The sequence below is a fragment of the Schistocerca americana genome, chromosome 3 (assembly GCF_021461395.2).
Source record: "Schistocerca americana isolate TAMUIC-IGC-003095 chromosome 3, iqSchAmer2.1, whole genome shotgun sequence".
In the NCBI taxonomy this organism is placed as follows: domain Eukaryota; kingdom Metazoa; phylum Arthropoda; class Insecta; order Orthoptera; family Acrididae; genus Schistocerca; species Schistocerca americana.
In genome coordinates this window covers 184488583-184502809 of record NC_060121.1, presented here as the reverse complement: position 1 = coordinate 184502809, position 14227 = coordinate 184488583, and the positions used below count along the sequence as shown (strand labels likewise).

The 14227-nt window shown below is 37.1% G+C and overlaps 2 protein-coding genes across 5 annotated transcripts in view; one reads left to right on the top strand and one right to left on the bottom strand.

Annotated features, from left to right (window-relative positions):
- Positions 1-4639, top strand: part of LOC124605437 — a 122520-nt gene extending 117881 nt beyond the window's left edge. For all 4 annotated transcript variants that reach the window (XM_047137105.1, XM_047137104.1, XM_047137107.1 and 1 more), the window contains one exon: positions 4144-4639. In XM_047137105.1, the coding sequence (XP_046993061.1) occupies positions 4144-4266 (123 nt within the window). In that variant the 3' untranslated portion in view covers positions 4267-4639. The remainder of the gene's footprint in view (positions 1-4143) is intronic.
- A 210-nt stretch (positions 4640-4849) lies between these two features.
- The window catches only part of LOC124606636 (A disintegrin and metalloproteinase with thrombospondin motifs adt-1-like), a 153422-nt gene continuing 144044 nt past the window's right edge, over positions 4850-14227 (bottom strand). Inside the window, exons 15-16 of the mRNA XM_047138631.1 lie at positions 13784-13940; positions 4850-6050 (exon numbers count right to left, since the gene is read on the bottom strand). Of these exons, the coding sequence (XP_046994587.1) occupies positions 5917-6050; positions 13784-13940 (291 nt within the window). The 3' untranslated portion in view covers positions 4850-5916. The remainder of the gene's footprint in view (positions 6051-13783; positions 13941-14227) is intronic.

The following is a 14227-nucleotide window of genomic DNA, read 5'->3' as shown; positions in this document are numbered from 1 at the left end:
TGCAAGTTAGTTTCTTGTTGGTTGGTATTCTTGATATTCACAACAATCGGTTTGCTTTCAGAGGAAGTGATTGTTGAAGTCAGTCAGCTTTTATTAATCTTATAAACGTGCAGTGAGTTAGTGCAGTTCCCTACTGTTCACACCCAGACTTATAAATGACTAAAAGAATATGTGACTCGTCTTTAGAAAGAGTTCTGAATGAAATTTTAGATGAAGATTCTGACTCGGGGAGTGAAAGTGAATATGAGGATGGTGTTATGGAGTATGATTCAGATCTGGAAAGTGATGTGAATGTTAGAGAAGATGAAGATAACGCAGTTTCAGGCAGTGACCATCAGGATGTTATTGTGGCCAAGTCTGGAAGAAGATACGTAACCACACAGCCTAGAATTCCTCAGAGGTCTGTTGCTAATATAGTAATAGAGCAGGCAGGAGTAACTCCAGCTGGTGTTTGCCATTCACCTGGAGAAGCCTTGAAGTTACTTCTTACGCCTGACATCATGGATGTTATAGTAAAACATTCAAATGAAGAGGCAGTTAAGCGAAATGTTACTTTGACTAATGAGAGAGAATTATATGCCTTTGTAGGAATCCTGATACTTATGGGGGCAAATAAGGACAATTTGGTCAGTGTACTCGATCTTTGGTCAGACCTAATGGGTGGGCCAGTTTACAAGGGTATTATGGCAAGAGAACGTTTCAAGGAACTTATTGCAATCATAAGGTTTGATGACAAAAGTACCCACCAGCTAAGAAGGGAAGCAGACAAGTTCACAGCAATCCGTGATGTAAATGATAGGTTTCCACTACTGAATAAACCAGGGGTCCACCTCACCATTGCTTGTTTAGAGGGCACTGCCCCTTCAAAGTATTTATGAAGGATAAACTGGGCAAGTATGGCATCCTTATACGCATGATGTCCGATGCAGTTGACAGATTCATCTGTAATATGGAGCCCTATGCAGGTAATGTTCAGAATTTGTCGAAAGAAGTACGGGGTTCAGCAGCTGTCGTCAAACATCTGGTAGCACCTGTGAAAAACACTGGTCAAAATATTACTACAGACCGATACTACACATAGGTGGATTTGGTGGAAGAGTTATACCAAGACTACAAAGTTACTACAGTAGGAACTCTCCAGTCAAACAGGAAGCATATTCCAGACATAATGAAGAAAACACGTCAAATCGAGAGCTATATTCATCAATGTTCTTGTTCACAGACCCATCAACAGGTAGGCCTCCAGTAACTTTGGTGTCCTACATAGCAAAAACGAAACCAAGGAAAAACTTACTGATGTTGTCAACAATGCACCAAGACAAAGGCACTGTTGGAGGAGAGAAGAATAAAACCTTGATAAAAGCATTTTATAATTCCACTAAAGGTGGAATTGATACCATTGATCAAATGGCGCGTATGTACACCTGCAAGAGGGGAACAAAGAGAAGGCCTCTATCTGTATTTTACTCTCTCATCGACATTTGTGCTATCCATGCAACCACCATATTCATCCAGCAACATCCAAGATGGAATGAAAAGAAACACAACAAACGGAAACTTTATCTTCTGCAAGCTGGGATGGAACTAGTGATATTGCAGGTAGAAGAAAGAAGTGCCCAATTTTTTTGGGCTGAAAGGCATGTCTCTATGTTGAATTTTTACCTTGAGGTCAGACTGTCAGTACCAGAGATGTGGACTTTGAGCCCCATATAAATTCCATGTTAACTTCCTCCAAACGAATGGTGAGGAATACTGTTCCAAAAAGTTTTTTGTGCTACATGACAAGACTTGTCCACAAACTTGTGTACAAAAGAAGTAATGCAGGTCATTGGATGGAGTGCCTTGACTCAATGATCAAAACAGTCACAATCTGACATCAACTTAATTCCGAAGTTGAAGAAAAATTCTAGGTGAAAATTCCTTAGTAGGTGGTAACGGTGTTCAGGGCATGGTGATGGAGAAGATGGATTGCTTATTTGGACTTAGTAATTGCATGGACAACAACAGTGGTTGTGTAGAAAAATAACTAAAAGTATTTCCCAAACCTACTTAAAGTTAACATTACTTTTTTGTGTGTCTATAAATAACACATCATTTATTAGTACATGTCTATGATATTCAAAAGTGATAATGTTAACATTTTTGGAAATACTGTTTGTAAAATTCACAATCGGTATTGCTAGGCTTTGATTGTCATTGCAGTTCATGAACTTTGGAGGCTGTAAATTTTACTTCACACTAGGTTTTTCTCCACTTCATTGTAAGTTACCAGTCTTCGTTATTCAGGACTTAGACCTCTCATCTGTTTCTGTTACTGGAAGTAAATACTGAAAAAATTCTTTAATAGAATATGAATCTAATACTTCGAAGCAATACACTGTTGCTACTCGTTAACCAGAAATAATACTTTAGTTGTTGCCTTTTATTTTTTAATTGGTATTATTTATTCCTACTTGATTGTGTTCTCTGAGTGATGAAAACTGATGTAATCTTATATTGTAACGGAGTTGTTTATTCTTGCTCTTATTAGTTTACGATCACTTGCAGTTTCAAACTTGTTGAAGACTATTACAACCTATCCAATACTTCTAATGTCGGAAAAATACAGTTAGTTTCAGTTTTAGTTCGAGTTGCTCCTTGCCAAGTCCATATTTTACTTGTCTTGTAATGGAAGTACGTGTTATGGACAAACTTGTTGTTCTCGACAAGTTCTACTAATTTGTGGCCTCTTGTTATTTCAGTTACAATACCCGCAGAGTTATTCCCTAGTTTTCATTCTGTTTGTACAATGAATCTACCTTCATAGCCAAGATTATTAAAGCATATCTGTGTGGTGTTGCTTGGCATGGTGGTACACTAGTTTGAATTTGGTGACTGGAAATTTTCAGTGCCAGTATTTGGCTTATCAGGACATGAGAGGTGGTAGCGTAACATTCCTGATTAAAAGTCTTTGCTTCATTGTCTTAGGTTGAATTCCAAACCTTTCTGCAGTATCTCAGGAAGTGAGGACTTGGCCTGTGTTGACAATGATCTGTCCAGTGGATGGGAAAGTTACAGCAGTCACCTTAGTGCTACTCTAGAGGAATAGGCTATGTGCCAGCACTGAATTTCACCCTCTCCTTTCCCTCCATCCATAACAATACAAACCCAACACAGCACTGGGAAAGCACATAACACAATCATCCACAGACACAGATGCACACTTGATACATCATAATAGATCAGAGGAAGATAGTGGCAAATCTTCTCCACTAGGAGCTTGCCTAGAATGGTGATGCAGGTGTCCTGAGTCTGGTTCCCTACACTCACTCCCTCAGTATGGGAATACTTTGGCTTTGACATTGACATTGTAGTCCCTTATCATCTTGTAGTGCAATTTTTTTTTATTATTATCTGTAACTCTTTATAGACATTTTGCATTTCCTCCTCTGAATGTAAGCATGTGGGCCGATGAACGAATTCTGTGATTTATCTTGCTATTCTGTCAATATCTGTAATACTGTAATTAATTCCATTATTTAGAATAAAGGCCCGTTTGATTGTCTTTAAATGAAATGCATTGGAAGTATTTGCATTTCTAAGGTTCAAGTTCTTATTTGTTTACATAAAATTCATATAGAAAGCTACAGTCACAGTGGCGGGTGGGCATGCCCCATATCGTAAAGCCCTTGCTTTTGGATCCCTTAGTCCACTAGTTCCTGATATTCTTTTACATGGGTTGTATTACAGACCATCCAGATCTTGCATGGGCGTAACAATTCTATCACTGCCAATATGTGAACAGTGGTAACCCATACCATCTTCACAATAATCTCAGCCCATGTCTGTCTGCTTCTAAGTCTTAGATCCTAAGACCAACATAATCACTTCATAGTGTCATGATGAATCAGTAGGGCCCTCAGGTCACTAGTGTTGTATAACAGGCAATCTATCTGTGCATGACCTGTAAAACTTTCTAGTCTAGAGGGCTGTAGTCACTGAACATTTGCATTGGGCATTGGTATCTACTCTGCTTGCTCCCCTACATCTGACATCAAGCAGTGTTCAAAATATTTAAGTTCAAGTTATATTTCACTATTATTTTTGTTCTTGAATGATTTTAGTTGTGTGAGCAGCACTTATTATGGAACCTTTCCATTTCAGAACACTTTATCAAAAAATTATTTTATGAAGCATAGACGACTGTTGTGGGTCTACATTCTCTGCAACCAAGAAAAGTTAGCAGAAGTTTTATCACATGTTAATGAACATTTGCCAGATGTTTGAAAGTAATTTCCTGTAAGGAGGGTGAGTCTTCCTGGCCGCAAGTAACTAGTAAAATGTTTCAGTGCTGTGTGTTGATAGTGTAAAATATGTCAACCGTGATTAGGTGTCCAAGAAACATTTTTGTGTTTCAGTAATATAATTAAATCAATTTAATTGTCATTGTAGAAGTAACATTCTACATAAAAAAAATTACTCAAAGAAACGCAATAAATTGTAAGATGCTTTTATTCATGATGATTTATAAGAGTGTGGAAGTATTTTCTATAGAGCAAAGTTGATCTTGTAGAATTTACAATATATGCTCATCACCTTAAGTGTATGTTAATGTAATGGTGCCCCGATTTGAATATTTTGTAAAAAATGCTTTGTATGTTCTCACAGAATTTACTATTTTAGAGTAAATAAAATAATAAACATTTTATTTTTATGATTCATACTTCACTTATAATAAATTTTCCCTATCCCAGGTACGAAGAGTACAAAAAGTAAAATCTCACATATACTATAAAATGAGATTGAAAATATGTGTTGTGGTTCCCTTCAACTTACCTTTCTTCCTCTTGATAGAAGAAAAAATTCGTTCTTTCACACCTTATGATATTTTTATTTTCATAAAAAATATTTTTATTTACAAATGATTTATATTTTCAAGATGATGTGTTGATTTCATTCAAACATTTAGGAAACATTTCTTCCTTTGTAAAGAAAACATAAAAGATGTTTCCTGAACAACCCAAGCACTGTACAGTCGGGCACCATTTTGCAATTCAGAGTGGAGTGCCAGTAGCTCTTCCTCACAGAGCTGTGTACAGACGCAGACCAAAAATTTCATGAAGTAATGATAGTGCATCAGCTTACTAATTGAGATAATAACCTGTTGGCTTCTGTCTTGAGTTCAAACAAATGTTGGCCGAAGGACCTAAGACAGAAGTCGAGAGGCGATATGTCGACAAGTGGCCACAAAAGCCTCAACACTTTTGTAATTCGGATACTGTTGCGTGATACCAGTCCTGGAACTGGTTATTGCAGTTGTGTATGGTGGATAGGTTCATCCTGTAACTCTCTTTTTTTTCTGATGTATCATGACTGTATTTATTGGGTATATGAACTTGCAGAATAATAAATATTGTTCTAAAATTCCTTATTAGCTACATAAAGTGTCTGTGTGATGTGACAACAAGAGTGTGGTGTGCAGTTAATGCAAAATGCATTACTGTACAGATCTTTTTCCACCAAACCGTAACCTCTGGTAAGTGTGTGAATAATATACTGCATCCCCCCAGAGTAATAACGAGTAACCCACTGTCAGTGCTCCTATAACATTATCAAAAGGTATTAGTGATAGAAACTACTGACCCATCAGTCTGAAGTGCTAAATGGCACAATGATATTTTCATACTTCTATCCAAGGCCGCTCTCAATCTGTATAATTCAGGATCACTGCATTACTGGAATTATTTTGGGTTCTCAAGTGAAACACACTTCTTATAAAATGTTTACACTGCTCAGTGACAAGTAGTGCACTGTCTTCCCAGTGTTATATTAAGTGTCATTGTTCAATGTGAACAAATTAATATACATTGCTTCTTGCACATGACAGAAATACTGCAGTACTTTGTCGCACATTTGTTGTGCCTCTGACAGTTATAGTCATTTATATATCACATCATTCATAATTTCACCATCTCCTTCATTTCTGATTGTGATGTGGATAGGATTGTTGAAATCAATAGGAAAATTCTCTTTGGCTTTGGTTCCTGATGACATACTAGCATCTGCGGTACCTGCAAAACATCAAAACATTGTAAAGATATTTTTTTCCCCCTGTGGGACATACTTGCACAACACAATACAAATAAAATATATCACGTATATGGAAGGCTTGCATGAAATTGTTTAATAACTATGGGAATAATGCACATGTACCTGTAAGTTCAGGTACTGTTTGGACACTGAAAAATTGAAAAATAATTTTATCTATTTAAAAAAAAGAGGCGACAACATTGGAACTCTTGTTAAGAATGACAGCAAACATATTAGCATTGAAACAGAAAAAGATGGATGGTAAATTGCAGATGAAAAGGATGGTAAAACTAGATGTCATAGAGGAACAGTAGTGAAGCAAGGGTAATAATGTGAGGAAAAAAGAAAACTGTTTTTAGAGACATCTGTAAACATTTGTATTGCTTAAAAGATTATAAAGATTCAGGTGCATTGCCTTCATTCTTCGTGTAAGTTGCTGTTGAATTTTTTCCTTATAGTAATGCACAAAAAGTGCCACAAATACACATACAATTCTGATACTATCATATGCCAGTGAATTAAAGCTCTCGTGCAACAAGGGTATGTTGCCTGTTAGGAGTGAATAATGATGCATATTAGTGCTATCATATTAACTGGGTTCCTTGGTGTGGTTCATTGGTTCACTGCTTTATTTCCAGATGTATTAATCCTTAATCACCTTGTGAGTACTCCTCGCCCGACTACAGTCATGCGGTCCCATGGACCGCATTCAAGAGGTGGGAAAAATATGTAAAAACCACCATCTAGCACTACTTTTTGCATTTATTACTACACATTTATTCTTTAATCACACATAAATAGTAATAAATGTACAAAATATCATTTTGATGCTGTGAGAAAGACGTATTCATATTGTACTCGAAATTCTCATTGAAATTTACAGTGATGGACACAAATTGAAATATTTAAGTGTAGTTCCTTACTTGAAACTTGATTGTTGCAGGTTAATGTTGAACAGGTAATGTTAAAATTAGAGAATATTCTTGACAATAAAATACACAGAAAAGATCTGCATTACTGAAAGTAGCCACGTTTCGTGTCACTTGCGGCACACGTTACTTGAGCATTCCAAACAAATTGGGACCTTACAGTTGCACTAAAAGTGGCTTGTGTTCCTCTTCTTTTTTGGTGGACGTATGTGACATGTCTTCTTTCCATCCCAAGGTAGTTTGTCCTCATTTTCCAAGTCTTCATGGAGATGTACCTCAGCTCCTAGAACTCGACTGATAGAAAATCTCAATTCTCATAGGAAGTGTTTTTTCATTATTCTTTCGTGTAATGAAGGTTCGATCAGTTCTTTTGCCAGAGCTTCCATGAAGTTCATCCTGACTGATGAACAATATATGCATTGATAACATCCGTATCAAGAATACTGAAAAACACAGCCATGAGCTAGTGTTGTGTACAGTGGCTTGAACAACATTTAGCACTCTTTTCATCTGCAGTATGAACACCACCCTTTGCATTATTATAGTGGGCTATAATTACAGGTTTTTCACTTTCTACATCTTCATTGGCGATATAAGAATTACTGCTCTTCCTTTCTTAGGCACATGGTAAATCAGCAGGATGTGTTTGGTAAATGCACTCAGTGTTGTTCCAACTTCACGTCCATAGGAAGGCAAGAAAGATCCTGGAATTCCCTTTCAGTTCACTCGCATTGTTTCCACTATGGTCAAACCATTTTTCGCAGCATATCTGCAGGTTCAATTGACAAATACCAGTTGGCAATGGTAGTGTTTCGGTTACTGTGTGCAATTGGCTTGCCCATTCTGAAGAGAGCCTGAGTGGGAATGGCGTATTTCTTTTCTGGGGAAAGCCCTGCTCTGTCAGTATCTTTTCCACAGTAGAGATGGGTGTTGAAGACATAATTACTCCTGGAATCAGCGAGTCATTGAAGCTTCAGGCCATACTTTGTCGGTTTGGATGGAGTAATGGCACAATATATTTTGAACTCACAGCTTCCTCTAAAGCTGATTGGCATTTCATCATCTGTAGCATTAGCGCTAAGAGTATAGGATCGCTGTGAATTTTCTTTGAATTTATGTAGAATGTTTGTTGTAGCAGCTACTGGGTCAGAAACCTCAGGTAACTCCCTATCATCAGGGTTGTCAAATCCCAGGCGGTTGAGAATTACTGCAAATCTTGCTGGTGACATAGTATATTGAAAATATCATGGCCAATCCCATCAGTGCAGAAGCGAGGCCATATATCTGTGTTATTCGATTTGAATACAGCATTATAGATTAGAAGGCCGATAAAACTCTTCATCATTTCACACATTGTACAAGGTCTGACTTCTGTTCTTTCCATGATTATTTCACCCCCCCCCCCCCCCCCCCCAAAAAAAAAAAAAAAAAAAAAACACTTTTTTTTTCTTTTTTTAAAATATAGCTCCAAGTGGTGAGTGGTTCAACCTGTGATTGGCTTCTGAGGTTGTGTCTAGCATGTTCCTCACCTTCTTCATTTTCTGGTCCTTCTTCAGCCTTTTCCTCGCCATTTTCACTGGATCTCAAATCGTGAATCACCATCCTCCACGTCAGAAAAATCGAAGCCAGATATGTTGCTCCTCACTTCATTGATAATTCGTGAAAACTTTTCTTCAAAATATGGATCATCTGTTCTCACGTACAATGGAACAAGATTACCTGATATAATTCCAGAGTTATTGTCATCAACAGACAGGGGGAAGGAAAAAAAAGAAAAAGAACAAGAAAAATATTCCGTCTGTCACTGACTAACACTTAACACAGTCATGTGGTCCCTATATGTGGAGACGCCATTTCAACAAAATGAAAGCAAATGGAACACTTCCTACAATGACTACCGTGACAACAAGCAGTAGACAGAATATGGAAGGTAGTGAGCAGCCAGCCCACCTCTCAAAGATCAATAGCATTCCAAGAAACAGGGATGTGAAAAACAGTGTAGTCCCAGGGACCATACGACTGTCGTGAAGGGTTAAGAAGAAATTTCGCACTTGTCAGCTCTCCTAACAGCATTTGAAAATACATATATCATTTATTTGTGAATATTTAGAATAAAACTGCTACATGTTTACTGTAAATGCATTAGACTGATGTCATCTGTTAATTTACTTTGGAATACTTCTTGTATTGTACAGTGAATTAGTTGTTTGATATCAATATTGCCATGTTTCATGTCAACGTTTCACCAAGATATGTTTCATCCCTCCTTCCATGTGCATAGCAGCAGAACATCAGGAAAGCACTTGAAACCTGATTATTTTTTGTATTGTAACACATGGCCAGTGGTCATGGGAGGAAGAAAACTAATAGTAATTAATTGCCGCATTAACAAAAATTACTTGCTTCCCTCACATGTTTGTATAATCGTCTTTTGACTTTAGTTTCTTTTTTCCTTTCCTCACACATTCTTTTTCAGAGCTTGCTTCCTCTCCATTTTATTTACGTTCTGAATTGCCCTTCTATGTTGTCAGTGTCTTTTTGTTCAGGTATCTTCTTTTTCTGCTTTTTATCTACAGTTGTTTTCTCACTTAATTTTCGCTCTCATTTTTCAAACTGGCAGCCTACTGCCATTGCTCTTGAATTTGAATCTTGATTTGTAGTCCACTATTACTTCTGATTTCACTTCTATGCTGTTCTAAACTATGAGAGGTTTGGGTAACGATATAATGATGGGAATGAAGGTATGAACATACCAAAAAATTGGAATGAGAATTCAACAGTCAGGTAAACAAGAATGAGCTTTAGGACAGTGTCGTCTTTCTGGGGTATTTCAAACACACACGCACACGCACACACACACACACACACACACACACACACACACACACTTACACTTAAACAAAGCTAATGTGAGGGTAGGCCTATGTGAAATGGATCCAGAAAGTGATTTTAGAATTGTAACTTCTGATAACCACCTGGTGCAAGATGCTAGCAAGGTCAATTTACAGTCTAACGTTGCACAAGATCTTATGCAAAAATTAACCCAAAGTGAACGATCCGCCACAAAGTGTATGAGTAATCCTCCAGTGAACATAATTTCTCAAGCACCAATGTATGTGCAGGACAAAAACGAAAGAAATTCCAGAATGATACATAGCAAGAAAATCTCGAGAAAAATGAAAGTACTAATATTAAGTGGCAGTCGTGGAAGATACTGTGCTCAAATACTGCAAGACAAACGAGGACCATCATACCAGGTAAAAAGCATAGTAAAACCTCGCACTCCACTTAAAGAGGTGGTAAAAAAACGCAGAAAATTTGACAAGAAGCTTCAGTATACGTGATACCTTGATTGTAATGGGGGTTTATAATGACACAGGCAAACCTCTTGATCTAATGATGAAATATGTGGTAGAACCATTGGAACCAATACTCGCCCTAATCACAAAATGAATATCATTATCCATCCTATACCCAGGAGATATGATGCTCATAATTTAAATAGTAAAATTAATACTGCAAAAATCCACCTGATACAAGCACTGAATTTAGCAAAACATGTATATATAAAAATTGCTGTGAACTTTGAAATAGAGAGACTAGCCAGAAACCACTTATCCACCTAAACAAATGTGGCAAGATTATCTGCAATAGACTGGCCTTCCTGCAACTATGGGAGACAATAAGAAACCAAAAGTCAGAAACCATAAACAGATGCTTATAAGCAATTGGATCAAGACAAACAAGATGGGAAATAAAAAGAGTAATAGTGGCCATTCTGTGCAAACTACACTAGACAAATGGGTCACGGAGTCACAGATACGAAACACAAACCCCCTGACCCCTCAAAAAGGTCAGGAACCTGAAAGGATCAATAATGTGATGTTTAACATTATCGAGGAGACAGCCCTCCAAAACGCCAATGTGATGACTCAGCAGTGTGATGTGCATGTGGATAGTTTTCAGGACCACTTGGAAGATGAGTCGGCTGCCAAGGATGACCAACAGAACCAGCACAACTGCTTGGAAGTCAACATATCTGGAATACAGCACAATTTAAACTAAAGGTCAGTGTCACAGTAAATATGACTTCAAGCCCCCTGGGTAAACCCCACTCAGACCTGAAAATCTGTAATCACAATGTCCAATCCTTGAGCAACAAAACTGATGACTTAAGCATTTTGCTGACCAGTTAACTCAGTGATATCTCAGTAATATGCCTAGCGGAGCTCTGCCTCGGCACTGATGTAGTTAAGTTAATCTCACCACCAGATTTCAAATTGTACGAACACTACTCCAGATCAAATGATGGACATGGTGGGGTTGCCATCTTCATAAAACAACACATTGAATATAGCCCACTTCCTACCCTAAAGGAAATAGGAACAGACAAGACCTTTGAATGTGCAGCCATAAAGCTTACAGATCTAAGTCTAATTGTAGCTACAATTTACTGTCCCCTCTCTAGTAGTATTAATGATTTTCTGTTACAAATGGACTTGTTTCTGTCCAAAATAAGTCAGTGGAAACAGGATGGGATTATATGTGGTGACTTTAATATAGACTTTCTCACCCACAACAGAAACAAGGAGACGTTGATTAACATTGCAAAAACTTATAATCTGCATGGCCTTGTAAATGAGCCCACTAGAATAACACCAACATCCAAGACAGCTCTAGGTCAAATTTTTGCAAATAGAAATAAACTTAACCCAACACTAGAAGTATACAATGCAGGATTCAGCGACCACTGAGCTGTCATTCTAAAGGTCGATGTTAGCAAAGATACCTCAAACAGAGTTCCACCTAAAACTTAACGAAGGTTTTTCACTCGAGATAACTTGAAAAAGCTAAATGCCCTCCTCAGTAAAGATAAGTGGACAGAGATGTACGCAGCCAATGACGTCAACATGAAATTCAACATATTTCTTGACAAAATGAACTTTTTCAACAATTTCTTTACAAGCAAAGCTGAAAAACTGGTCAAAAATAATCCTAACACAAACTACCGACCAGCAAACCAAAAATATCACACAGGTGCAGAGTCAATTTTCATTACCAAAGTCACTGAAAATGATGTTGCAAAAGCCCTCTGAGAGTTAAAAAAATTCATATTCAGCTGGAATTGATGGTATCCCAGCAGCTGTAGTCAAATTGTGTACACACAATTGCTGAACCATTAACTCACCTTTGTGACTGTTCTTTCCAGGCAGGTACTTTCCCTGAAGCTCTGAAACTTTCTAAAGTAATTCCTGTGTTCAAAAAAGGTGATGATAAAGATATGAATAACTACAGGCCTATCTCAATCTCATCCTGCTTTTCTAAAGTTTTTGAAAAAATAATGTACAAAAACTGATGGACTTCATTTGGGGGGGGGGGAATTGCTAAGTTTAGAACAACATGGGTTCAGAAGCAACCAATCTACTGAAAATGCAGTATATGATTGCATAAATAATCTGTTAGATCTAAGCAACCCATATCAGGCATATTTCTGGATCTGTCAAGGGCTTTTGACACTGTTGACCACAAAATATTGCTGGAAAAAATAGAACACTATGGTATCAGAGGAATTGCAAACAACTGGATTGCTTCATGCCTAACCAGTCAGATGCAGAGTGTCAGCAATAACCGAAATCCTATCAAGTAATAAAACTGTAAAGCAAGGTGTACCATAGGCTCAGTATTGGGACCTCTACTTTTCCTCCTGTATATTAATGACTTGAGCCTGAATGTGGATGCACACAAAACAATAACATTTGCTGATGACACAACTGTACTCCTCAAAGGGGAGAATACAGAGGCTGTGCAAAAAACTGTGAACTTGGCCACTGAACAACTCAGCAACTGGGCTAAAATCAACAGATTAACTATCAACACCAAAAAGACAGCTTCCATGAATTTTCACAACACAAAATGCAAATTCCTCTCAGCCACTTGTCACTGTAAATAACCAGCCAATGGATACTTGACACTGTTTTCAAATTCCTTAGTCTGGGATTCAACATAACCTGAAATGGAATACACATACAGGATAGGTAAATGCCAGAATTAGTACTGGCTGTTATGCATTGAGTGTACTGAAATCATGTGCCAGCCTGAAAACATTAACCAGCACATACTGTGCTTACATACAAGCCCACCTAAAACATGGTGTGATATTCTGGGGAAATTCTCCAACTGCCCTGAGCACATTCAAAATACAGAAGAGAGCAATGAGGATTATTGCTGGGAGCAAACCCAGAGACTCCTGCAAACCCATCTTCAGAAAGTTGGAAATCCTTACTCTGCCTTGCCAATACATTCTCAAGACTCTAAAATTTTTCAGAAACCACATAGTGCCAACTGACTCTAGAGTCGTAAAAAATAATGAATTACGTAAACACACTAGGAAAAACTCAAATCTGCATGTTTTATGTACAAATAGTCAACTGTGTAAAAAAGGAGCTTTCCACATGGGCCTCCAACTGTTCAACAATTTTTCCACTAGTATTAAGTCCATTGAAAAAAATATAAAATTTAGCGAAGCCATGAAGTCATATTTGTTGTGTCACTGTTTTTACTCTATAAATGAATACTTAGAACAGTAATCTTGCTGTTTGTGTTAAATTCAAAACATTGAGCAATTGGAGTGAAGTAAACTTAACCAATCTTTGCAATATAATCATTAGGATACTATATGTTAATATATTTTAACAATGTTAACTGATATTTTCCGACATCTGCGACACACTGTGTTCCATCAGATCACATGGAATAAATAAATAAATAAACATTATTAAGCTCACCAGAGAAATTCAGTGTTGATATAATTTGCTTCAGTGTAGCATGATCTAGAATACGTTTTACTTTAAATGAATTTTGTGTTGAAGAACGTTTTGACCGACTCAGCAGTGGCAGTGTGTATTCAAATTCTGGTAAAGGAATGTCATCAGGTCCAAAATCCTGAAAATAAATTCACATTTCAATAAGTGTAAACTATTACCTCATGGAAACATAACATGCATTTAGAATTTAAAAAATCAATACATAAATTTAAAATGATTATCATAGTTCTATGCATGTGCACAGTAAAGATTACTAACTTAAGAAATATTTTCTATTTGTGTGATGCTTAAACAAAAATAGTTTACTGATTACAACTATAGCTTAAATATAAGCTCATCTTAAGACCACTGTGAACTAATAACACAAAGTACTACTACAGACACTAACATCAAAAAATGTAACAC